Here is a 27,523-nt window from a genome sequence, read left to right as displayed (position 1 = left end):
ACAAAATGTCAGAATGTTTATATAGAATTATAAGTAAAATTAAATGAGTTAAAATAGGTGAATTTTCAAAAACTTAACTTAAATCCAAAAAGCTGCTCGAAGAAAAGCGCTAAGAAGTTTTAAAAGTAAACTGAGTCAGGAGTAGTTCACATTTGTAGTCCTAGCATCCGGCAGGTAAAGTAGCAAAACTGCTTCAAGCTCAAGGCCTAGCTTCGAAGCAGAGTTCTTTCAAAGACAGGCCAGGATATAGAGGGAGACCCTATTTCAACTTCCCCATTGCTTCTAAGAAGCATTTAACCAGAATTATGAAGTGAGGAAGTGGATACAATCTTGAGGTCTATGCACTGTGGATGCAGAGATAAGGGAATCAAATTTCTGAGGACATGCAGGGTATAACAATTAATGAATAAATAAATCTGCAGCTATTTAAAGGAATGGTGACTGGTAAGAAATTCCAACTCATTATCTAAAGGTACTGCATGGATTCTTCTTATCTACACAATCATCTTTGCAACAGCAAAGAACCTATCTGCATTGCAAGGGCTTTGTGCCATTTCTATACAACACTATCTACCTACAAATGCAATGTTTAATTTTACCTAGCATGATATGTGCACAAATATTCCAAAATTTCAAAAATCTCACCTTAGGAAAGTCATTTTCCTTGACTAAATGATTTAATTGTACATTTTAGATTGCCAAGACTTTTTTTTTATGTTTTTCTTTCATTCATTTCTAAGCTTCTGGCTCATACCACAATGACCTAGAAAATAATGTGAGCCCTTTTCTCTTCTCAAACTACATTTTGACATGAAACATGTCTATCATTCTCTATCTATCGATTATCTATCTTTTCTTATATCAAGGCCATTTGAAGTGACACGGGGCAACATAAATAATTTAATATCATTACAAATGAATAGTAAAAGGCTTAATGTTGCAATCAGAAATCCAGACTAACTGTTTTCAAAAGCTATTTGAAATACATACTTCAAAGAAATTTACATCAGGGTAAAATTATAAAGAACATCTCATACAATCACATTTCTCTTTGTAAATAAAATTCTCAAATTGCCACTTGGCAGCAAAAGAAAATTTTAAGGTACAGGGACTAATACACAATCGGAGAAATAGTATTCCATTTAATGCAGAAAAAAATAGATTATCCTTCTTCAGCCTTATATATTCCAGTATGAACAAGGAAGTAAAGAGCTCACACACACACAAATGATTTGATCTTATTATTACTAATGGTTAACACAAAACGAATACAGCTATCACACCACTGTGAATGAGTTGTCTTCTAAAACATTCACAGACAAGTCGTTGCTTGGATTGAAAAACATCCAGGTCGAATGTCAGTGAAAACTGTACTTCTATGGTTGCCAAATTTTTAAAATTTAAATCAGATTAAAATAAAGTGTCAACAACAGGGTCTATCTCAACTCTTGACAACCCTGTTTAAGCCCATAGCAGAGTCTAAACCCAAGTGAGCAATTTATGTCTAAGAGAATATTTGTTGAAACCGGTGGTCTGATATCTAGTAGTACAACAAAGAATACTCAATTCCTTTACACAGATTTGAAATTTACACAAAAGGAAGATGATCATTTTGGTACACAATAGTGCTTGGGAATGCCACTTGGTACCCGTCATGTCACTGGTCCTAGGAAGCACTGTCACAGTAAAGTGGAGGAAACTAAGCAGGAGACGGTGGAGTTAGCAGGCACCCGTGATGTTTATGCTACCATACAATGTAGTTATAGCACCTTATTGTCTAACCAAATTTATATTCCTAATCATGACAACCCATAAAATAGCCTATAAGTTCTTTCCAAATCACCATATTTCATTTGAAAACACTTTAGCAAAACAGATAATATGTGTAGATAAAAAGCATTATTTTCTGTCTCTTAGAACGGAAGACCAGAGCAAAGACATACATAGTTCTAAATAAAACCACAAACCTCTACTAGCTTTGTCTAAATGTGCCAAATCATCGACAAAGTGCAGGATATCCGGGTGCTTTTCTTCACATATATCCACCAGGAAATGAAGGAGTGTTGTTTTCTGATCTGCTGATTTTATGTCCTTTAGCTAAGTGAATGAGAAAGGGAAAAAAAAAACACTATATTTAATAATTTATTGATTCATATAACACAGTACTCTAGACCAGAAGTTGGCTGGAAAACTTGTTTCAGTTCTGAAAATAAAGTATTTGAATATTTTAAAAAGTATCTTTTACTTGATATTGGTTTAAAATTATTAACATTTGTAATAAAGGAGAAATAACTGCAAAGCAATCTAGTATGTAATCATTTGTGGGGAAAAATGAAATGCCTAAGAAACCACTATAACCTATATACCTTTATAACAGTTAAAGCTAAAACAACCCGGGTGGTTCATGTGTTTAGGGTTTGGCATGTATTCACAGACTGCCTACAACACACTGTAGGAGTTTAAGGTAGATACAATGACAAAGTAGTGTATCTTCAAGGAGCCATTTCATTTTTTGAAAAAGAAATACAACATATTTGCCTTGGTGTGACAGACACTATAAAAAAAACAGTCACAAAGAATATCCAGGAGGTTTTGACAGCTGAGAGGAACCTTTGAAAACTAGCAGCTGGATAGGCTTAGGGAAGAGCATGAAAAAATCCCCAAGCACAAGTAGACAAAATAGCATTTTTAAAGTACTTCCAAGGGATGGACTTGTCTGTGCCCCAAGGTTTGGATTGCTACAAGCTTGGTCTTCAGGTTTTGATGCTGGGGGACATGGAATCAGTATGCAGTACAGCCTTCTGAGAAGTCCTCAAGGATTTCTCCTGTGACCCCTTGATACTTCTCACAAAATGGTGTGATAACATTCCTGAGCTCACTTTGGCTCTATGTTTCCTGCAATGTGAGTACATGTGCCCATACATGCCCTATGACTGTTACTGTCGTGATGCCATGGAGCAGACAGAAGACTTTCAAAAACTGAGCCTAGGCAGAAAGATACCAGAGAACCTCCAAACTGTGAGATAAAATTCTTCTTAAAAAGCTATATCAGATGCCAGGTGGTGGTGGCACACACCTTTAATTCCAGCACTTGGGAGGCAAAGGCAGGCGGATCTCAGTGATTTTGAGGCCATCATGGTATACAAAGAGAGTTCCAGGACAGCCAAGACTATTACACAGAGAAACCCTGTCTCGAAAAAACAAACAACAATAACAAAAGCTGTATCATATAACAGCAACACAAAGCTGATAAACACAAGAAAAAATATGAATGGATTGAAATAACAGCAAACTAAAAATGTGTATATATTAGGGGATGCAAATAGAGTCAATGGAAAGATATAAATCTGAAAATTGCAGAAAAGAGAAGAAAAGCATGCCACATAATGGAACTAACCTGTCCTTAAGCAATGGAAGTTATTAAACTAGATGAGAGATGATCACATAAACTTTTAAAACTTTCCCTGCAGTGTAGACCAAAGGAGTAGAGTGAAGGAAATAACAGAACCACAGAGCTAACTATAAGAGAAGTGGCTATAATGCAGGCAGGAAACTAAGACAGCCTCCACTGAGTTCGGACCTCGGTCTGGAGGTACTTACTGCACAGGTGGGTGGGCCTGGAAATTCAGGTGATACTGGCCATGGAGACAGCATAGAAGTAGACAGAGAGGAAAAGTGCTTCAGTTTTGGGGAGAAAGAACTAGAAGATTTTAAGTAATATGCAAATGGTGATGTCCTGAAATGGTGTACATTTACACAAGTAATATGCTAATGCCAAAGTCCTGAAATGGTGTACATTTACACAAGTAATTTGCAATTAGCCATGTTCTGAAATGGTGTACATTTTAACAAGGAAGTCTATCAGTTTTCTTTCATGACTACCTTTGGCTCTTCGTTCCTGTTTGCACTTTGGGACTTTTGAAACAATACTTATATAGTATATATATACACACAATGAAATTATTGAGTCTTTTTCTCCCTAAGAACCAACTTTCAATTTTTCAGGGATTATACTATCCTTATAAAGAAGGATATTAGATCTTGTAAGAACACACTGGTTTTGGAAAAAGTTGTGAGCTCCTTGCTTCAAAATTAATGAGTTCACAAGTAGGTATTCAGAATGAGGGAAAGCGGAGAAAGTGAAAACAATAAAGGCACAGGCTTGAGTTCACAGGACTCGACCAATCTGTGCCTGAAAGGAGAGAGGAATGCCATCAGGAATTCGAAATGGCTACACTAATACCTGACCAAAGAACCAGAGCTAAGCCAGGTTTTGTTCGATGATTGGATCTCAGAATTTTTGGCAGGGAGAATGGTATGAATACTGGGTTAAAAGATGCTTGACATGGATCACTACCACCAAGTTCTCATTCAGAATAGATGCATATGTAAAGAACACAATCAACAAACAAACCACTCCTCTCAGATCAGAATGGACTACAGGGCAGGTGACTGTAGTCTAAGGGTGCAGGGTAATATTGCTTCTTTTTCAACAACTTCCCACTTTAGAATAGGTGTGTGTGTGGGGGGGGGGGGCTTATTTCTTGTGTTTTCTCTTTTTTTCCTTCCATTACAGTTTGTTTGATTTTTTTGTTTGTCTGTTTGTTGGTTTTCTAAAGATAGGAAGGGCAGTGAGTCATGTGGGTAGGGAGGTGGAGAGGACCTGAGAGGAGTTGGCAGGGAGGAGAAACCATGATCAGAATATATTTTATAAAAATTATTTTCAATAAAAGTGAGGAAATAAGAAACAAACCAACAAAAATATCCAGAAGTAGTCACTAATGGGCATTGGAAGATACAGGAGCAGTGTCAGCACAGATCAGAAAAAATGTTGTAGGGCTGCAAAAGCTAGGGTAATCGTCTGACAGCTTGGCTTTCCCATGGATACACATAAGAAATGCTCAAAGGCTATACTGGTCTATTGAGTATATAGATCAAAGAACAGCTCCTGGGGCTGAGAATGCAATTCAGTAGTAGAGTCCTTGCTTAGCATATTCATAGCCCCGAGGTCTATCTTCAGCACTGTAACACTAACACCACCACCACCACTACAAAACTAAGAATGATCTTGATACTTCCGCCAAAACAGACATCTACCCATTATTTAATACCTTGTTGACAATGCAGAGGTTTCATAACATCTGAAAGATTGTTTCATAGTACTTTTTAAAGGCTCAATTATGATACAAATTGTCACTGACTTATATGAGTGACCTCCTAATGGGAGACATGCCCTTAAGTTAGTATTTCAGGGCAAGTTATTAGACCTTAGTTTGCACACAGGATAACATTACAAAATGGAGCCAAACATAAACAGGAACTCTAAAGTCACTATCCAATCCATACTCAGTAAGCATACATATAAATGGACTGAAAGTGTACCTAGAAAAACAACAAACTGTAAACAAAACAGGTAGAATACAAATAGAGACTCAAATATGTTCAGTTTAAAAGTCATTCCTATATGTGTGGGCCAGTTAAAAATTTTCCAGTATTTTCAGTTTTTAGACATATGCCACAAACAGGAATCAGATCTGTAACTTTTCCTTATACTCTATTCCACTCACGCTATCATTTTTAGGTGAAGGTTAGCTCAAAAACTGCAAACGTTCACTGATATGTGTGTTGTATAAAAACATTACTCAATTGAAAAACATTCTAATTCCTGAGTTCCCTTGTTTTTACTTCCTTTAGGTCAGTGACTACTTGGGCATATTGTTCCCTCAGTGAGCTCTGAGCCACCCACTATGACAAGTCCCTGTCCTTCCACACCGCACACCTATTATGAGGATCTAACAGACATCCTGTGTGGAATGCTCATTAAGACAAATATAACTGACATCTATAATTGGCAGAAACATAACACAGTTTTCTAAAAAAAATCTTAGGGCATAATCATCCGGTAACTACTAGGATTACTATCTTAAGAAAACTGATGAAACTATAATCCACTGGATCAATCTCAATGTTTATTGACGAGTGGTAAGAATAAAAATTGCGGGTTCTATGATACAATATAGTTTGTAGCATCTTCAAGTCAGACAAATGCAAAGTATTTTAGGTTCAACATTGGTTGTTTGGTGACAATAAAAAGCTAACACACTAAGGGAAGGTGATGATTTCAGAGGCCATCGTATCAAAATGAACTGATTAGCAAGCTCTAGCTAATACTAACCAGTGGTGATCTAATATTTAAGAGCAGAGTCACTGAATGCTAAGGAGGAACCCAACACAACAATCTCTCCTAAGCTGAATTTAATCATTCTGAGACTTACAACAAACAATTGCTCAAAACTTTCAAGTGGATTTGAAACAAGCTTAGTAACTGAAAGGCCCTGCTAGGAAGCTTCTGTTGACTCTCCAGAGCTGTCATGGTGTCCTTCCTGCCTGGATGACTGCTCTCTCTTGTGATAGGATGAATTTTAAAGTCAAGCCTTAAAAAAATCATGAAAGAATAATAAAATGCATTTAGAAATGTCTTAGCTATTTGTACTGCAGAGATATGAATTAAAACTTTTTGACAAACATTAACAATAAAAAGTACATTCTGTTTTTAGTAACCACTTTGTAATGAGTGACTGAGTTAGAAGTAAAATTGAGAGACAGTGCTAATTTTATTGAAATGAAAAAATAACTTAAGCACAATTTGTAATGGTAGTTCTTAGAAAGAAAATGAAATGAAATTTCATTCGGGATATTGTTCATGTTAAAAATGGTTTATTTAAATCTTAACAGACATTTCTTGACAGGATTTCCTTCTGTATGATGTCAAGAGACTTATCTGACAGATAGTAATCATCATTGTTAAACAGAATTCCTTATTCATGGATTGTTTCTTTAATGTACATTTAATGCAGCATAAATGTCAAATAAACAAAAAGATGGATGGAGTTTCTCTAACCACTCTGTTCATTCCAGACGAAATAATGTTAAAAAGAGACCCTGTAATAAATCATGGCCTGCTTGTCAATCTGCAGCAGAACTCCCTTACAGTGCCCACACAAGGATTTGGAACACTTAAAAGGTATTGGGCACAAATTTGGATGACATTTAAAGAATATTCCATTGTTTTAGTGACAAAGAAAAAAAAACTAAAATCAAAATCAAGTATTTTATTATAGATTTTCAGAATCCACAGAACTATAGCTCCTTACTCACTAAATAAAATTTGTATCTTAAGAATGCTACACCCAAAGCTCCCCTGTTCATAATGTTGCTAATATGTAAGTGAGCATCAAAACTGCACTGTGTCTGTATAGTTTACAGAAATTGGTGAACACCTGAAGACACAACCCAAGTCCAAACCTTGGAATAGCACAATGAACAAACACTCTAGAAGACTGCAATATTAATGCGGAGGACAATAGCATGAATTAATGTCTGTCAACTACACCGAGGCGTGAACAAGTCAAATAATATACCACATATCAGTCCTGTAAAGCAAGCATCTACCAGACTCTGAGGAAGGAGTCAGTGTTAGGGCCATTGTTTATGGGGAAAAAACAAGTTCAGAGAGACCAAGTGCCTTAGTCATACCTTCTACGTGAGCATGACTAAAACATATGCCCGTGTCAATCTCAGCCACTGTAAAATAGGATGACTCTAACACAATGCTTAATAGTACAGTGGATGAAAACAGTAGTAGAAACCAAAGAGCATTAAATGCAACTGCATGGTTCAATGTCTTTAGCCCCCAATTCTAGCACTCAAAGGTCTAGAAGCAGACACCCTTCCCTAGGTTGTTTCTAGCTGTAAGAGTATGCTTCTAATTCAATTGCTTTATCTACTAAAAAAAAAAAAGGGGGAAAAGTCACCTCACATACCATTAAATTAAAATTAATGTGTATGTATTTCTAATAGATAATTTGCCAATACAATCCAGAGTCAATGTGGGAGGGGGAAAGATTAGTAAATTTTAAGCAAACTCATACAAGTTTATTTTAATTTCATATTCTATCTCATGTCCTTTGTAGAATAAAGTTTATAAATGCATGAAATAGCATCACCAAAAATTAATTCCATGTGAAGATGACTGAGCAAAGACAGTATCATATTCCTCAGGAACCTCAAAAACCCAAACACTGGAACATGTGTAGTGAACTAAAGCATTATTATATGACAGTAACATTTTTCTGGTGTAATATATAATATATAGATTTATAAATTATTGTGCTGATGCAGTTTCCCTGTTAAATGTGTATTCTCCAATATGAATTGTGAGAGTATCCTTAAAGGGTAATTTGAAAAATAAAAACACTTACTGGAGTCTAATACTGTCTAAACAAAGCTACTTCTTAAATTGTTTAAAAGCATCAATCTTTTAATCTAACTGAAAGAATACTGAATTAAGAGCTTATGGGGTAATTAAAATCATCAATAAAAATGGAACAAGAAAATTAATTTTAAATTAAAGTCAGCTTTAAGGTTTTAGTTAACAGATAAGTTTTCAATTTAAAAAATAAATTAGCAGAAAAATGGTTTCCACATACACATGGATTCTATTAGTGTTTTCCATAAACATGGTATACTATTATAAGTGATGTGCCAATATTTACACACTGTTGCTAACTTGGCAATACTTACACTACCCACACCCTGTAAGTTCTCTAATTCTGCATTTTAGCAGACATAATATCTTATAACCATTAATATAATCTCTTACAGAAATAATTTTTTTCACCATGAAAATGTGTGTTGTAGCTGTTCATTATTTTCCTTGGAAGCTCCACAGCCATTGACCTTTCTACTGTTCACAGGAATTTTATCTTTACAGAAGGCAACACCAAGGCACATATAGCGCAAAGACTTCTCAGACTAACTTCTTTCCTTTGTTAATGCTTATCTTCAGTTAAAAAATTACTTATAATGAGCACTGCACAACATTCCACAGTGCAGATATACCAGTTAGTCCACTTACCTACTCAAGGACATCTTGTTTTCTGCCATGTTTAGAGAATTAAGATCACACTTCTGCACACATTTGTATGGAGGCTTCAACTCATCTGCGCAAATACTTATGACTGTAATTGCTGGCTTATTTGTACACATATATTATACAGTAAATATAACTGGCCAGTGGTGGTGCACACCTTTAATCCCAGTACTCTGTTAATCCCAGTACTCTGCAAGGCAGAGGCATAGGCAGGTTGATCCCTGAGTTCAAGGCCAGCCTGGTCCACAGAGGGAGTTCCTGGACAACCAGGGCTACAAAGAGAAAAATCTGTCTAGAAGCAATAAAGAAGGAAAGGAGGAAAGAAAGAAGAGAAAACTATATACATAATAAGAATATAATATATAGCATACAGTATATATAAAATAAAATTATATAGCCTTCTCAACTGCTGGGTTTTCCAAAATGGTTGTACCACTTTTAACTTCCAATAGCCATTATAATAGGTACATGGTGGTAACTTATTTTATTTGACAGTTTGTAGTGATGTGCTATATGGGACACTGTAGTGCCAGAAAAACTCTACCTCTATTTTCTTCAAGTCCCATCTCATCTTGAGAATTAAACTAGCAAGACAAAGTACTAGGAAAACACACAAATGTCATATGGCACAAGCCCTCAGAAAGAAAAGACTCAAGAAGCAGGTGCACTCAGTTATTTCAGTTATATACTGTGCATAGTTGTTTGTTCCCATAGACTAACACAGTCTCCCCCAAGCTTGAGGGGAAGTTCATAAGACTGAACTCAAGAAACTTAGGAGACTCAAGAAACTCAGGAAGGAAATGGAAGAGAGAGGAGGGGAAGGGAGATGGGAGAAGGGACAGAGGGGAGGAGAGAATGGGGAGGAACAGGAGAGAAAGAGGGGGTTGGAAAGGAGAGGCAGGGAGGGCAGAGGGAAGGAGCAGGAATCACCTACCTACACCCTTCTACAAATCTGACTGCTGGTTGTACAGGAATTCCAGGCATGTAGCTATCCTGAGACACCACCCTGGCTGTGCTGTGGTGGGGGGCTTTTAAGTGATGCAGCTGCCTAAACAACCCAAATAAAGTTGCCACTCACTAGGCTAGACCTGGATAGACTTGTTTCTTTGGTTTGTTGTTAGTGCCCTATTTGAAGTGAATAGACATTTATTTACATCTGCATAGGAAATGTCAGGCAACAAATGTGCTGGACAGAACACTCAGTTGCAAACGAAGAGAGGAGGTTTTAAACACCAGCTGTAAAGAGGGCTGTGGAGAACTCACTGTTCCTACTTCTCACCCTTGAGGAAGCCAGCCCAGCATTTTTCTGTTACAAGTAGGTCAATGTTCATGTGAGAAACTCCTGATTTTTAAAAAACAAGACAAAGGTTTAGGTTGTCCTTACATAAATATTTTTGTTTGTCCTTGACTGAAATGTAAATAGCCAGAATGTCACATTTTAACCCCTTCAGTATCATTTCAATTTCTTATTTGTTTTCTACATATTCCCTGATAGACTATTTACATTTTTATTGTATTTTAATTGAGTTATTCTAATTGCTAAGGTTTAAAATTGTTGAACACCACCCTCCACCAAAGATTTTCTTGTAGTCTGTGGCTTACATTTTAATCCTATTAAATGTTTATCACTAATTTTTAAATGTTTACTTTTTCATAATTTTCTGTTCTAACAGGCTTTTTATTGAATTTTAATAATTTTATATTAAAAAGCTTCTTGCTAAACCCAAAGTCAGAGACTTTTGTCAATGTTATTCTCTATGAAATGCATCATTTTCCATTATATTATAAATTTTCATTTTAACTTGTAAGATATCTGAGGTCTGTATTTTTTTTCCTAGCATGGAGATGTTTAGATATTCCAGCCAGCTTTCTTAGGAGAGCATTTTCTCCATTATTTTATACTCCTCCTTTGTCAAAGCAGAGTTGATTATTATTTGTTTGTGTTTCTAGGCTATTATGTGCAATTTACCATGGTTTTTTGTTTGTTTTGTTTTGTTCTTTTGGCTAATCACAGTATTTTGATTATTGCAGCACTATACTGAGACTTGAAGTCAGACTTCCAGTATGGAGGCTCCTCATCAGTATTGTGTTATCTAAGGTCTTTTGCTTCTCCACATAAACTATAGACATGCTTTGTCAATATCCATCATGTAACTTGCTAAGACTTTGACTTGGGAACTATTTTGAATACACAGAACAAATTAGAAAAGGGTAGCAACTTAAAAAAAATAGATACTTCCTGTCTGTGAACCTGGAGTAGTTTATACCTCTTCACAAGCATCTACTTCCTATTCATTGCATATAATGCTAAGTGCAGGTCACCTGTAAATATTTGTTATTAACTTGGAGTAGGGTTCCCTTCTAAGTTCACTTGGTACTTTTATTCTGAGTGGATTTTGTCAAATGCCCTTTGCATACTACTGTGGTGACTTTTATTCCTAAGCCTGCTGATATAATGACTTGCATCTATTTCCAAATGTTGAGCCATCATAGCCTCATAGAAGTAGCCAGTAACGTCTGTGATTCCACTAGTATAGACAACTGGCCATATAATGCTACAATTAATTACCGAAACAATATGGACCTTGTTTTTAATCCTTCACATGGTTAATAATTATTGATTAAATTATTTTGATAAAGGTCTTTGGGGATATTTTTCTCTTGTATGTTGTGACACATCTATTGTGCCATTAACAAATGGGTCTATTTCATCTTATAACCATACTACTACTTTCTTATCCTTCCAATATCCATGAAAAAAATGTTAATTCCTTTATGCTTACATGGAAATACCACATTTGTTTTTTCATTTTCTTGTTTAGCTTGGCTATAAGTTTATTAATATTACTTTCTTTTTAAGGTATAAGATTTCATGCAGTTATTTCTAGGTTCCTATAGTGTAAGATAATACACTAACTACTATACACATACAAGGCTGAAAATATCTCTTCAATGCTATTCACTGTGCTCAGCAAATGTTTATAAATTATATTCTCATTTAAGAAAATAGGCTAATTTAAGTAATTTTATTATAAACTCCCAATGTTTATATCCAAGTTCTAAGCTACCTATGTATACACTTCATCATCATGTTCTTCGTGTTCCTTAAGAACAAAAATTGATAAGACTATTACCACATGGATAATAATGCTACATGTTTTGCTTCTAACCCCCCTCCCCATGTTCAAAAAATAAAGAATCCTTGGTATATAATGAAAAAAAGTTAAGCAAAGAGCTTCTTGGAGTTATCAGGAATGGTGTATCTTTTGAGGTTTCATTTATAAAATATAAAGATGAGGCTGAATTGAACTAGAAATAGGAGAAATTAATCTTGGTTGCTAGCTCTGATGTCCATCTATTTTTGTGTCTTTAGTAAAGGTTGTGAAGATAATGCTGGGGTGGAAATCTGAGGGGAGCTTCCTTTCAAAGCAGAGATGTCAGGACAAAGGCTATGCCTAAGCAAAGAAACGCTTTCATATAGTTTATTAGAAGGTATTCCTAATTTACAACGCATTCTAGCAAATTAAAAAACAAAGATAAGGAGAGGTAACAGTAAATCCAATTAAATATTCTTTGGGGAAAATGCTTCAGATTAAGGTGTTGAGTTAAAAGGGGTTCTGCATTCTAAATACTCCCCCACTGCTTTATAAATCAGGATTTCTGTGATTTAATTGGCTGTATGTAAAATAAGAATGGCATTTGTTCTTTGCAACTCTTTGGCCCATAAATGCTTTAACTTTCAAAGGGTGCCAAAATGTACTGGTATGATTCTGCCAATTTGATGAAAAATAAAAATCCTTCTAAAACACTGAATGCAGATGGAACAATGGGTTTGTTTGGCAGAGATCTTTCTTAAAAATAACTTCAGAGGAAATGAAAAAGTGACACATGAAAGTCAAAATTTCACCCACAAAAATCTGTAATCCTAACCAGTATAACTATGACAGATATGCAAAATACAAACTGTCTGTGATAGGCCAAGACACTCTTGACTCTTCAGATGGTGATTGAAATTCTACCTGTACAGGGCCAGGGTTTGCATAATGAGTCAGGATATGGGCCTTCCATTTCTTTTAATGTACTGTATGTGTCTCCAATTCCCATTTCTGTTCAAAAATTGTCATTTTTACAAGAGTGCTCAGATTGGCATGAATGAAAAGCAGCAGTTTTAGGGAATATTTTCAGCACTTTGCCTTAAGTTGTTTAATTTTGTTTTTGTTTTGCTGTTGGTTCGTTTTCATTTCCTCATGTTTGTTTGTTGATTATTTACTTCCAGACCATCAGTCAGGGATTTTCCATTTTTGAATTACACAAGCATCTCAAGAGAGGCAAAATGATTCCCAGTGTGGGCTGAGTGTTATAGTCACCTGGTGCTCATTTTAAAATGCCACACAAAGTCATTTTTGATGAAGAGGATCAGGGATAATGATTTTTAAAGAGTACTCCATGTTGCAAATCAATAAATATGATTGAAGTAGGAGATGTCCACAATTTCAAAAGGCTACTCATTACAGTCAGGATAGACATTAAACAAAATGGAAATTCAATGTTTTCATTGAAATCTTTCCCATCACAGATTTGGTGAAGTTACTTTACTTTAGGAAAGCTTGTGCTAAGAAAAGAAATATCCAGAAGGTCACATAGAAAATCCTGCACTGGAGAAAAGGAACTCAGACATAAATCTGCTTTCTTTGCCCTTCAACCACTTTCCTCTCACTTCCAAGCCTACAGAACATTGTTATGCATGTTTTGGAAATTTTAACCTAGCAATGAACTTTCTAATGTCCTGATAGACAATGGAAAATTTCCTACAAGAGATAAAGTGGATAATTTAAGGTGGAATCAGTAAGTATATCTTTTGTAAGAAAACAACAACAACAACAAAATCTCTTCTATTACCTCAACATAGGAAGTCACTTAAATAATGTAGAACAAAAAGCTACAGCATCCTATGATATTGATTAGAATTTGTTATTCAGAAATCACACATCTCATTAGATATTAGTAAACATTATTAAACACATGTCAGCACCACTGTGTGCAGATTTGAACCATCTGTTCCTTAAATTTACAAGTCAAAATTATCTCATATATTTTAATGTAATGTTGAACTTTGATGATCAGGGTCAATCCACTCATTAGTTAGAATGCTAATATTAACTGGAAATAAAATATTTTGGCCATGCCAGTGAGTTCTCTTAAAGAAATACTGTCATAACTAAACAGATAAAAAATTTACAAGTAAGCACTTTGGACACACAAGTATTTACCATCTATATGATGGGTTTCTAAGGAAATGAATTTACATTTTATCATTAGCAGTGTGTGTGTGTGTGTGTTTGTGTGTGTGTGTGTGTGTGTGTAACATATATGTGAGTACACAAAATGCCTACTACCAGCTTTTAAAGTGCAAAATATTACTACTTTCACAGAATTTAATGAATGACAAACTGTTCTTCATTTACATTCTACTGTTTATCCTTTTGAAAAGGCAAGGCAAGGTATCCATAACACCAACAAAGCTAGGGACAACATTGCTGTCACTGAAACATTCATCCCAAAGGCTTTCTTACAGAGTGCTCTATTAATAGAGGAGGCCCAGAGTATATACATGTGGCAGTGAGGAGGGAAGAGAAAGAGATGGTCCTTGAGGAAAGATTCACACAAAGCTGGTTCATCCTTTACTGTGTATAAGAGTACTACTCAACATATCTTTCTTTTATAAAAAAGAGGTGTAGAATTTCTTTAGTTAATTGGGAAGGGGAGACTAAAAATTTTTAGCTCAATAAAGTATTTCTATACTTTAAGTATCATAAAAACCCATGCCTATACACCAACTCTAATTTTTATATACATATTATTAAAGTTTCAAGTTGATGTTTACCTTATAACTCAAATTTACTTTTGCACTTATTTGACATTTACTACAAAGCATCTTTCAAATCAGAGGTATCATAGTTACCACTCTGAAAAACAAATGCATACAAAAACATTAAGTCTGAATATTGAGCTATAATGGGTATGGAATTCAAAATCTGTGTACCAATTCCTAAATAGCAATACCAATTCTTTTAAAATCATGCATTTTTTATACCTAAGCTTTATCTAAAAGGAAATTTAAAATAAGAATTTCAGATATAGATCATTAAATGCCACATAATTACTCAGCATGTTTGAACAGATTAAAATATTTCTTGGCTTTATACTGTCAAATAAATAAAGAGCTCCATATATGGGGGATTATCAAGAAACCAAATGCTTTATATTTGGAGTGAAAAATTTAATCACAACTGTCAAAGATCAAGCTGCTACTTCTGATAACAAACGTGATGAGATACCATCTTGTTCAATATACACTTTCAACTTGACATGCAGGCTAATAAAAAGGAAGTTGTAAGTATTTATTTTGTTTCTTGTACAACAGAAGTCTCTAAAGAATGATGATCAGAAAATGCCCCGCACCAATGCATGAATACAGACAACTTTTTATCAGCAGACAGATTAACTGGTTTGCACACGAACTGCAGTAAAACAATAAGGACTTCCATTGTATTTGTATAAGATTTTAAAATTACTATGCATCTATAACTGTATCTCAAGGAGACAATGTTTTCCACTACAAAATAATTATGACAGACTACACTACTGTAATAAAACAACTTCCCTTCATTCTTTAGCTATTTACTATTTACTATGTGCCAGACCCTGCTTTAGCCTCTTCCATATAATTAATCAGATCTAGCCTCCTGTCAACATCTCTTTGAGAAGAAGGGATGAAGGAGACTAGGCAGCCAACTTTCAGGACATTAACTGTACTGCTGAGATGCAAAACCGTAATGGAGAAGTGACACACTGTGTGCTCATCACCCAACCCCAGCAGTTTTTCAGGTGCAGAACTGAGTCCTCCACTGTCTTCCCCCTCAACTTCTTTGGCTTTTTTAACTTGGTCATGTAGCTTGTCAACTTCTCCTTCAGTCTCTCACAGTCACCAAACCCTGTCAATGCCTCGCAGACTGTGAAACGTGTTGACTTCTATTGATCTACTCCACCCTTCCACTGCAAGCTCCAAGGCCACTAGTTTAGCTTGGAGCTCTAGCATCCCAACTGTTAGTGATATCTGTGGAGCAGACATCCAGAGGTTTCCTAAGTGCTCTGATAAGGCAACTTAAGTAAGCTCTCCCCTACAATAGTGAGGTTAAAAAAAAGGAGGGAAATAAGAGCTCGTTCCTTTTTGAGCAAACAGTGCAAGCATGCCAGTAGAAAACCAGCCAGCAGATGGCTAAAGCACATGGGGAGAGATCATCATTCACCGATTCCTCTTCTCCTACCACATCTTCCCTGTCTTTTTTCTCACTTTGATGTCTTCTGGCATTGTCATAGGGCAGGTACTAGATCTCGGCCACTCCCCAAATTTCTGGCACTAATAAGTCACCAGTTCTTCCCAATAGAACTTCCTGCAGTGGTGGGAATAGGCTGAATATTTAATAGAAACATACATTCATTTGCAATGCAAATATAGTAAATATGACTAAGGAAAGAAATAACTATGTAGTTAAGCTTAAAACTGAACTAGCAAATTTCAGTGGCAATACATGTTCAATAGGCCACTACAGTTTAACCTTCTTTCTTCCTGCAAATAGAATTACGTTCCTAAACATATCTGATCACACAACCTGGCTTACAGAACTAATGTACATCTAGAAAATCACCAGTGCAAGGCACGACTTTTAGGAATATTTATTGACTTCCTCCTTCATTCCTATTTTCCCCACTTCCTATCCCATGAAGAAGATAAAGGTACTGGACCAGTTTGTACCCACATGTGCAGTGCAATAAGCTTTAAGTCAATCTCTTTTCATTACTTATAATGTTTTCAAGAAAATACAAACTTATCTTTAATAGTCAGTTTCATTTTTTTTACCTCTGAATACTGAGCCACCACCCTCTTCCTGCCAAGCTGGCATCTCTGGCCTAATTTGACTGCCATATGGTTTTGTAAACAGCTCCATTAAAGCACAGAATCATCATAACATGAATAAGTAAATATAAATAAGCAAACAAATATAATTGTGGCTGACCTCTAGGGAATATGAATTCCACATATACCAGATAAAATATCTATCACCTACCTTAGTGACATGATATGGTAAAGCACATATCACAGGGTTTTACCCAGAGTAAACACTGACACACCAAGCCTTTGGTCTGTGTTGCAGGACATATGTCCCCTGCAGCAGGGAATTTTAGCAAATACATGAAGATGTGGTAATGAAGGCAGGAAGATAAAGAGGAAGGGAGAAGAACATGAAATACTGATGCCCAGGGAGGCGGGGGTTCAGGACAGTTGTGTGAGAAGGTGACTGCAAAGCCACCAAGGGGATGGCCATTCACCAACTAACAGCCAAAGCTGAACCAGATTCTCATCTTCACCACCAAGCTAGCAATAATAAAAACCAAATTTCTTAATCAGAGAGTGTGGATGTCACAAGGTTTCTTGTGATGTGTAACTGAGAAGAATTTATGACAAATAGATCACTAAAGCATTATTGCCATGGCACACCACAGGAAAGAGGTCTGTTATACAAAACACTGAATGTGTTTGTTACAAAGAAATTTCAAGCGATGAAACGAACCAGGAGAATATGATGAGGCATTATGTAAACTCACTCAGTTTTCATAGCTTCTAAAATTACAGTTGGATAGAAACATTTTCAACTCATCAGTGAGGTCTGAAATATGTATATTCTTAATAATACTTTACGTTTCATATATAAAGAAATCTTATTTCTTTTAGCCTGCATATGCAAAATAATGCAAAGAAATATTTAAATAGTTAAAAGCAAAAAATTCAACAGTTCTAAGCAACAGTTAATACACATCACTAGATGATGGTACCTGAACTAAATAAATATAAAGTTTAAATGATATTTTGATGTTCTATTTCATTGGTTTGAGAAAGCATAGGTTTAGGATATAATTTAGTTATTAAACAAAATCCTTCAGTTGGATTTGCAGATCAGAGAAAATTAATATTTGGATTTAGTTCAGAGGTTGAGTAAATTAGCTCAGTTCACTCTAGGTTTGAGTTCATGGTTCAGTTCAAGTTCTTGATAATGAGCCCATCAAAATAAAAATATTGAAATAATGTAATCAGGGCTGACATTTAAGAGTAAGTGTTCAGGCAAATACGTGTGTGAAAAAAACAAACTCACTTTACAGAGAGAGCTAAGGTCAAATCCGAAGGTTTGAGCGTTCCGGGAGCCAGCATTCATGAAGTTCCCCATTAGCAACACAAGTTCCAGCAACTTGCTAAAGCTTTTGCTCCTCCTGATCTCCTCGCAGGCAGTACTGACAGCCATGATGTCAGGTTTGATGTTGTTCACCTGCTCTTCAAATTGAAGCTTAAAGAGAACAGCACTGAGCCGTGGCCGCAGTCTCTTCACATTGCTCATCTGATTGAAAAGAAAATAGCAGATTTCCTTTAAAATGCATGGTATACTCCAGCACTGTACCTCGGCAAGTAATCTGGGATGATTTATTGGTATGACAGTACGGAAGAAGCAATATGTCCCCCCGAAACTGATGGCAAGCAGAGGAGAGCTCTGCTTGTTTCTGTAAGGAATCCAGCCATCCTTCAAAAACAAAATTAACAATTCAGATGTGCAATGAGAAGAAAGCTTTAATGAAACAGTGAAATATAATTAAGCAATCAAATAAATATTTTAAAAAACTCAAAGTTTTAAGAAATGTAACAGGACACACTGGAAACAGACTACAAAGCAGTCACATCAACACTAAATAATCTTTGTTCAATACTGAAATGCACTCGGTCATGTTTAAAACATATTCAGAAAGGTCTAAAAAGGGTTTGTTTGCCTCAAATAGCAATCGCCGTCCTCAGATGCCCTGCTGACTAACAGTATGTGTTAGATAGAGGGAGAGTAAATAGGTCCCAATTTGTACTAAATTGACTTTCTTCAGAAACACAGAAAGTGGAATGACTCCTGACACATACTAAATTAGCAGAATCAGAGTTGGGAAACATGGGCGTAGCAGGAGACAGAGTGGCACAAAGGCACAGGGCCCTCACAGGCCAAGGTAACCTTAGGGGGACGCAGTTTGGAGGCCGAGACTAGGAAGGTTAGAGGTGTGAGCACGAACAAAGGGCCCCGTTCTTCCCTTCACACCCTCTGTTCTAGCTACACAGGAGGAAAAAATCCACTTAGGTGGAGCCAGAAACCGCTCTCAGTTAAGATGAATTCCTTAATGAAACACGTTAGCAATATGAGGTCTTGGTAACAGCAACGGGGCAGTGATAATAAAACGGCTGAAGCCGATCAAGCAAATATTGAAAGATGTTTGAGGCGAAGACAGATAACCATGAGACAACACAACAGGATTAAAAGAGATGAAGTCTCATGTCCAAGATCCTAAAAGAAAGAGTAAAATGCCGGGCGTTGGTGGTGCACGCCTTTAAGCCGAGCACTCAGGAGGCAGAGCCAGGGGGATCTCTGTGAGTTCGAGGCTAGCCTGGGCTACCAAGTGAGCTCCAGGAAAGGCGCAAAGCTACACAGAGAAACCCTGTCTCGAAAAACCAAAAAACAAAAAAAAAGAAAAAGAAAAAAAGAAAGAGTAAAATGTAATGTCAAATAAAGCCTATATGGACACAGATATAATAAAAATCAGGATTGTTCAGGAAAATAAAATTAATTGTTATTTAAAATAGGTGTGACTGGAGACTCGGTGGTAGAGGAATTGCATAGTATACATAAGGCCCTGGATTAGACTCTGATTTAAAAAGAGGGTACAGACTTCCTTAATACTTGACCAACCCTCTGAATTAAAAAAAAAATGGAAAATAAAACAATGACTCTCAGTAGACACCTTTGAGTAAATATCTTCTGAGGAGACAAATCCTCATAGTGCTTGATGTTTTATCAAAGTAACATAAGTAGTAATTTATCTGCAGCCACATGGCATGTCATGTGTGTGCAGTGCAATAAGAAAGCTTCTAAAGAAAGAAGCTAGCTTAACTAGTAAAAATTCCGCTCCACAGGCACCAAAAATGCTTTCCATTTCCTTGGTTTCAAAGAATGTCTGCAATTCCCGTCTAGGGAAAAATAAAAGAAAACAAAAACAAGAAACACCTTTTCTCTTACAATACAGTAAAAAGACAGTAGACTCTACAAAGATAATTTAATGTGTTTTATCGCTTAAGCAATATAAACTTATAGAAAGAGAAAAGGTCACTCTATTATAAAATTAAGTCCTATGTAAAAGCGGTACATGAATTGATCCTTTTAGATATCTAACACAAAAAGTAGGGATAAATGGTGATTACCTCTCAGAAAATCATTTGATTTGGCTTAAAATGCATCTCATGACCAGATTAACTTGCCCAGATTATTTTTTAATCCTTAAACATTGTGATGGTAGATACCCACATACCTTGGTAGTATGGATGCTACTGTATTAAATTTAATACCTTTAGAATAGTGAAGGACACAGAAGAGGAATGAAGTGTAGGACATATAATCATGGCCACTTAAAGAGGAATGATGACCCATGACATCTCTGGTTTTCCTTAGTTCTCATTGGGATTATAAAATCAGGTGCAGGCACTTTACAGGTAACATTGGAAATAATTCTCTAGTACCCATGCAATGCTGAGATATTGCAAAATATGTTAATTCTAGCACATATTAATGTACTATTTTATGCACAAAGAGGAAGAGGGAAAAATGGCTGTTTAAATGCCTATATTATACCACCCCAAAATATGCTAAAGTTTTCCTTATGACAAGCTAACCATATGTAGCCACCACAAAGTAATTAATTTTCCTAGAAAAACATAACCCAGATTTGTATGACTAATGAGTGTATCTGGCACAGAGGACAGGTACCTTGAAAAGAGAAAGTCTATGATGTAATGCTGAATAAAGGGCTACATGTTCCTGAAAATCCTGACAAAGCAAAGTCATGGAAGGTAACCTAAAAGCAGCAGCTGGGAGAAGAATTTTTGTTTTCATTAGCTCTCTGGTTCATATTGTTATTTCCTGTAAACTTGGATAAATTAGTATTGGGCTGTTACTAATTACATGTCTGAGGCAAAAGGACTGTGCTAGCATGGAAAATGGAGGTCCACCCTCAGCTCCTTGTGTTGAATGGATTCCTTGTTTAAGGATGAGGACTACCTCAGAGCAATGTTCCAACAACAGAAGAAGTTGGGGTAGGATTTAAACCAAAGTTTGCCTCTTCAGGTAGACTAAAATTTTAAAATGATAAAGGTGGGGGAAATAATGTATAAACTTGAAAAACATTTTCTGTTCCTCACCATTCCCCATATTTTATCAACATTGAGGACTCGCATTCTGCTCTTAGGGAACTGTCAGTCAGTTGAATGCAGAACTGGAGTGTACGGTGCTGTCCCAGTACTCCGAGTGGCAACAGAAAGTCACGGGGGAGACAGCAGATGGGAAACCGAACAGTGGGGCAGAAAGAATAAGAAGCTAAATCATGAGAATGGCAGGGAGGAAAAAACTATGAGTGCCTTTTACAGTTAAGATTACTGTGTTTGTAATATAAACTCAAGATACCCCAATCTATCATACTGATTTATAATCTGAAGGTTGAGCCAAAAAATTAAAAGGTGCTTTGACTTCAGTTGTACTTTTGAAAACTTAAAAAAAAAAAGATTTATTTTATGTGAGTAAGTGTTGGGCATGCATGTCTGTGCACCATGTACCTGCAGGGGCCAGGAGAGGGCACAGATCCTGGGAAACTAGAGCTGCAGCACCATGGGAATGGAACCCAGGTTTTCTGGGAAAGCAGAAAAAAAAATCACTGAGGCCTCTCTCTAGCCTATCAGTCCTATTTCTGAAGGCACAGTAGTACAGTGGATGCCACCATTCACAGATTAACACCAGCTGGCTGGAGTGCTAATCAGAGCAGAGCAAACAAGAAGCAAGGTCACAAAGAAGGGAACTTCTAGTTCAAAATTTGTTATTGGGCACATACATGAGTGATGGCATAGCAAAATGCAAAAGTAATAAAAAAAAAATCAACAAAGCAACGAGAACAGACTAGACCCATTCTGCACTATGAGAGTCACAGAAGAATAACTATTGTTTTCGGAGCCCACCTCTTCTTATTTAGTACTGTCTTGAACAGTGGAAGACATAACATCCCATAATTTCATTATGGGATAATTTTATCCATTATTCCATAGAGGAAAGCAAATCAATTTGTGAATTTTATAGCAACTGTGTATTAACACGTAATATAGTTTTCCTTAGAGTGTCTTTTATTAAAGTCGGGAGTTGGACTTATTAAAAACTAGAGGGATTTTCTCCTCTTCTACTTGGCAGAGTTTATACATTCTTATCTCAAAAGAAACTTAAGTGATCAGTCTCTTTGTCAATATTCCTTAAAGTCATAAAACTAACCAGTGAAGTTTCCAACACTACATTTAACCTGTTTATTAAAAAGATACCAGTTCCAATCCTAATCGGCTTAATGTTCCAGATACATGCCTCACTATAAGGGACGATGGAACAAGGCCTCCTGTAACATGAATCTTAGTCTTATTAATTTAAAAAAAAACTTATAAAAATTAATAAAAACTAGTGCCAGCTATTGGGGTGGGTAAATTCTGAAAGATCAGAGAGACAGAACAAGCCACAGCTAGCCTCACCTCAACAACTTCTCAGCTGATCCTGTTTCCTCAAACTGGAAGCCTCTGAGTCCTTATCTGAATGGATCTCAAGTGAACTGCTGCGAAAAGCCTAAAAGCTTAACAGCCTCTAGTTCCTGGTCCTCACACCTTATATACCTTTCTGCTTCCTGCCATCTCTTCCTGGGATTAAAGGTGTGTGTCACCATGCCTGGCTGTTTCCAGTGTGGCCTCAAACTCAGAGACCCAGATGGATCTCTGCCTCCCAAGTGATAGGATTAAAGGTGTGTGTGCCACCATTTTCTGGCCTCTATGTCTATGTAGTGGCTGTTCTGTTCTCTAACTCCAGATATGTTTATTAGGGTGCACAACATATTGGGGGACACAATATCACCACAGCCTCCAGCTACTTTGCACGTTAGCACCACTCAGAGGACCACAGTGTGGAAATTCACAGTCACCATGTATAAACCATCTGGAATGGACCACAAGCTCCACGTACTATGTTTTCTCATGAAAATGATCTTTAATTTCCCAAACCCAGTTTCTAGGCAACACATCACATCACAGAGCATGGTCCTTGCAGCTTTGGCCTGCTATCCTCTCTATGGCTTTCAGGTCTCCTTCATACACAAGACTGTTCCCAACAGTGCTGAGATGTTCGTACTCCTACAGATCTGCTTCTCTAACATCCTCTGCTTAGACTTGGTGGAGTGATCCTTCCCTTTTCTGTGGGGGAGGGCTGATAAGCAAAGGGGTGGTCAAAACAGCAGCTCTGCTTCTGAGAGGCAAGGGCAGCACTTGGAGAAGGTACTAGGATCTAACAGGAGTGGAGACATTAAAATAAAGTTTTAAACTTGCTCTTTCTAATTGTGTGAAAAAAATATGTCTATCTTCCACTGTTAGCAGGCCAATATGTTCATGATCTCCAGAAAACTCTGGGGGGAAAAAAGTTAATTTCATTTGTAGAAAAAAGCTGAAGAAAAAAAATAAAAAAGAAAGAAAAAGAAAAAAAAACTATTCATGTGCCTTATGTCTGAGTAGTACTCAGAATATCAAAAATGTTTTTAAAATAAATGTGGCCTTATGATATTAAAGCTGTTATGCTAAAATTATTTAAGAAAACTAAACAACAGCAAAGTACATATGGTACAATTTTACATACTTCATAGATGCAAGGCAACGCCAAGGCTTGTACATTTATACTCTCTATAAATCTGCTTTCGGTTTCACTGATTCCTCTGCTCGCTCCAATATACTATTAAACCTATGAATTCAAATTTTCAATGTAGTTACTGAACTTTTCAGTTCGAGCATTCCCATATGGTACATTTTTTGTCATTTTCATTTCCTTGCAAATATTTCTTAATTAAACCATATTTTCATTTCCCTTGTGAGCCCCCTTTCCCCAATCCTTTCCTTCTGAGCTTTGGAGATCATCACTATATCCACATTATGTTTGCAAAAGTAAAATCCACAATTGAAACCATTTGGGAACAGATTTATTTTGCCATTCCTCCCTACAATTTGTCTAATTTTCTTAATCCTTAATTTTAAATATTGTATTCTAAAGCTGTACCCATGCCGATTCCCACAGCCTCACTTTGGAGATTATGTATTCTTCCTTTAGCAGAAAAATAAGTCAATGAGTGATCACCTTGCTTGGGTGGCATGAGCTTCCTTCCATGCCTTCAGTATTTGAAAAGCTCTGTAAATTAAGACATATTTCTCTAGCATTCTAACTAAGTAGCATTCAATCTCCGAAATCTTCTCGGAAGAGTTCGACATTAGCTTTGTGATAGGGAGGGGCATCCGAGTATATCTTTCCCTATGGTTGTGACCCTCACGCCTAAAGCAGCTTTCTCTTTTCCTCTGTTCAAAAAAATATCAAGTATGTTGATAATGAGTTCCCTCCATTGGACAGGACCAGAAATTCAGTACTTCCCAGGATGGCTGGACTTCCAGATGCTATTCCACACTCATCTTGACATAGCCACTTTCTAGCAAACTGTGCTCAGTGTCAGCCTCTAGACACTACCTCTAGATACTTGAGGTAGATCCTCACAGAAGAGCTCAAGTCCCCGTGCAGAAAGCCCCATCCTCTTTAGCCATGCAAATGGCTGTTCTTGTATAACAACTGCTTTCTGGCTCATGGATCAAAGACACATACCCTCTCCTACAACTCATCTTTGGGAAGTAAGTGGAAACTTTCCAACACAACAAAGGCTAAGGGAATGAGTTCTGGAGATATATCAGTTTCTCTTCTCACAGAACACAACTTGCTCTACAGTCCAGTCCCAAGCAGTAAGCCTGTGTACTTTCTCTAGTCTTCATATTCTACATGGTTCTCATAAATATGTTAAATTTATTGCTATATATTTTACAGTTTCTGATGGTACTAGAAATAGAATTCTAAAAATGTTTTATTATGGTACAATTTCTACTATTAAACTATAGAAACCACTTCACTCCAATTAATCAATTATTTAGTTTTCACCTAATATGTACTATCATATTCCATACTGTGACTATATAAATTACTATCTAAAAATTTTTTCTTTTACACTTTTCCTTTTAATAGTAATATTTCATGAAGATACTTTTAGGCCACAGGGATACTTCAAATACATACATTTATATAATATATATCAAAAGTTACTTGTGTATTTAATGTATCAAAAATTCTACATGTATATATCAAAAGTTACACATCTTTATAACATATCAAAAGTTACACATGTAGATAACATATCAAAAGTTCCTATGAGGCCGGGTGGTGGTGGCGCACACCTTTAATCCCAGCACTTGGGAGGCAGAGCCAGGTGGATCTCTGTGAGTTCGAGGCCAGCCTGGGCTACCAAGTGAGTTCCAGGAAAGGTGCAAAGCTACACAGAGAAACCCTGTCTCGGGAAAAAAAAAAAAAAAGTTCCTATGAGAACACCACAATGAAAGAACAGTTCTCACAGCATTTCCTGAATTTCATGAAAATTGACCTTCACAGACCTTTCATACACATTAGTAGTTGAAGGAACATGGAATAAAACTGCAAATGAGCCAAGATATATCTTCAATAATTATACATTAAGCTAGAACTGAAAGAAAATTGCCTAATTCTACAGTAATTTAGTTAAGTATAGCTTCATTTCCCCACTATATTCCCTGAAAAGTTTCACAGGGATCCATGAAATATCTGTATTCAAACTTCTGGGGTACAGAAGAAAAACATCCTAGGCAATGGACGATAGTCTTATCCAAGAAGTACCCTACAAACATTGCTTGCAAAGTACTGAATCATAATACACCTTTTTGCTTACATGTGGAAAACATTGTAGGCTTTATTTCTAATGAATGATGCATGACTAGTAATGAGGATGTGACTGTAATGGTGTTTTGTTTTTGTTTTCCAAATAAAACAAATTAAGCCAATTATGCAATAAAATTTCAGTACTATATAGATGGCCTAGAACATGCTTCTATACAAAAAGGAATATATAAACCATAAAAATGAAAACCTCACAATTCCATTATGAACTTAAATGTGTCCCTTTGTAGTTTTGATTATACAGACTATTTTAAATCCCCAAGTTAAAAAAGAGAAACACAAGTTCCAAAAATACATCTGAAATGAGCAACAATTTCAAGTCTTCATTTAGATATACTTAACAGCAAAGTTAAGCTTCAAAGGTTAAAAGCAATGTTCCATAGGAATGCAGCATAAAGGAGTCCCTGATAAAAGTAACTGAGTTCAAAAGGCACCTACAGCAAACAGAAACACAAGAGAGATTGGCACCATAGGAAAAGAAGGATGGCCTTTGGTGTTATGAATAAATGAAAAATGGGGTGATATAAGTAACGAATGAAGGCAGATGGCATCATTTTAATCAATACTTTCATGAGGACTTGGCATTTGAGCCCCAAAGCAGTAAACAGTGAAAATAAAGAGAAATGTGACCTGATGACAAGAAACTGGAGATGGATGAAACAGTGGGCAAGGAAGAGAGTATCAAAAGATGAGGGCACAAACAGAAACCAGATCTCTTCAAAATTATGTAAGAAACCACAAGAATAAAAAGAAAACTGGGAAGGATTCCTGGACACCAGAATAACTGATAAAGGCAATCCTTGAGGAAGAAGGAAAATGATCCCAAACAGAACACCAGGGATAGACTGTCACTAAAAATAGAAAGGGGTTGGAGTACTGCTGTTTAATTCTTTTTTGAGGCAGAGCCTCATGAAGCCCAGGCTCACGCCAAACTCCCTATGCTGGCAATATTAGCCCTGAATATTGGACCCCCTCCTTCTACTCCCTAAACACAGCAATTACAAGCATGTACTGTCATGACCAGACAGAAACAAGAGAGTTTATCCAATGAGTTTAAAATCTCCTTTAGAAATATATTCTCTAGGGCTGATGGGAAAGACTTGGGTGCCAAGTCCACTGGCTTGACTTCGATCCCTAGGAATCACGTGGTGGAAGGACAGAGATGACTTCAGAAATATCTTCTGACGATGCCACATATTCCCCCAAGTGAGAATGCACACATAGGCTAATTAAATACATGTAAACTAAATTAAAATATTCACTCCAAGGGCAATTAACAAAAAAAGCAAGGCAACATTATTTAGCAAGTTAACAAAAACACTGAAGGTATTGTTAAAAGGAATTGTAAAGAAGGCAGACAAACAGTACAACAAAACAGATGAGATGAATATAAACTAGAAGATGACAACTTCCAAGTGAAACATGTCATATATATGTATATGACTGTATATTTGAAAGTCTAAAGCATTTATTTTATCTTTTTTATGAGAGAGTATACTATGTGGCCAAGCTATAAACAATTGCAAAATGGTCCAGTTAAAGTGCAGAATTCTCAGAATGGGTACAAAGCAGAACTCAGGTAGAAACGTAAGCTCAA

General features: G+C 36.4%; 1 protein-coding gene across 4 annotated transcripts in view; it reads right to left on the bottom strand.

The window, feature by feature from the left end:
* The window catches only part of Diaph3 (diaphanous related formin 3), a 486,098-nt gene that overhangs the window by 194,129 nt on the left and 264,446 nt on the right, over window positions 1-27,523 (bottom strand). For all 4 annotated transcript variants that reach the window (XM_028878991.2, XM_028878999.2, XM_037208361.1 and 1 more), the window contains 2 exons: window positions 18,145-18,384; window positions 1,968-2,097 (listed from right to left, as the gene is read on the bottom strand). In XM_028878991.2, the coding sequence (XP_028734824.1) occupies window positions 1,968-2,097; window positions 18,145-18,384 (370 nt within the window). The remainder of the gene's footprint in view (window positions 1-1,967; window positions 2,098-18,144; window positions 18,385-27,523) is intronic.

This window comes from Peromyscus leucopus, chromosome 9 (assembly GCF_004664715.2).
Source record: "Peromyscus leucopus breed LL Stock chromosome 9, UCI_PerLeu_2.1, whole genome shotgun sequence".
Taxonomy (NCBI): Eukaryota; Metazoa; Chordata; class Mammalia; order Rodentia; family Cricetidae; genus Peromyscus; species Peromyscus leucopus.
Note: the sequence above shows the minus strand (reverse complement) of the source record. Positions and strands in the feature narration are given on the sequence as shown.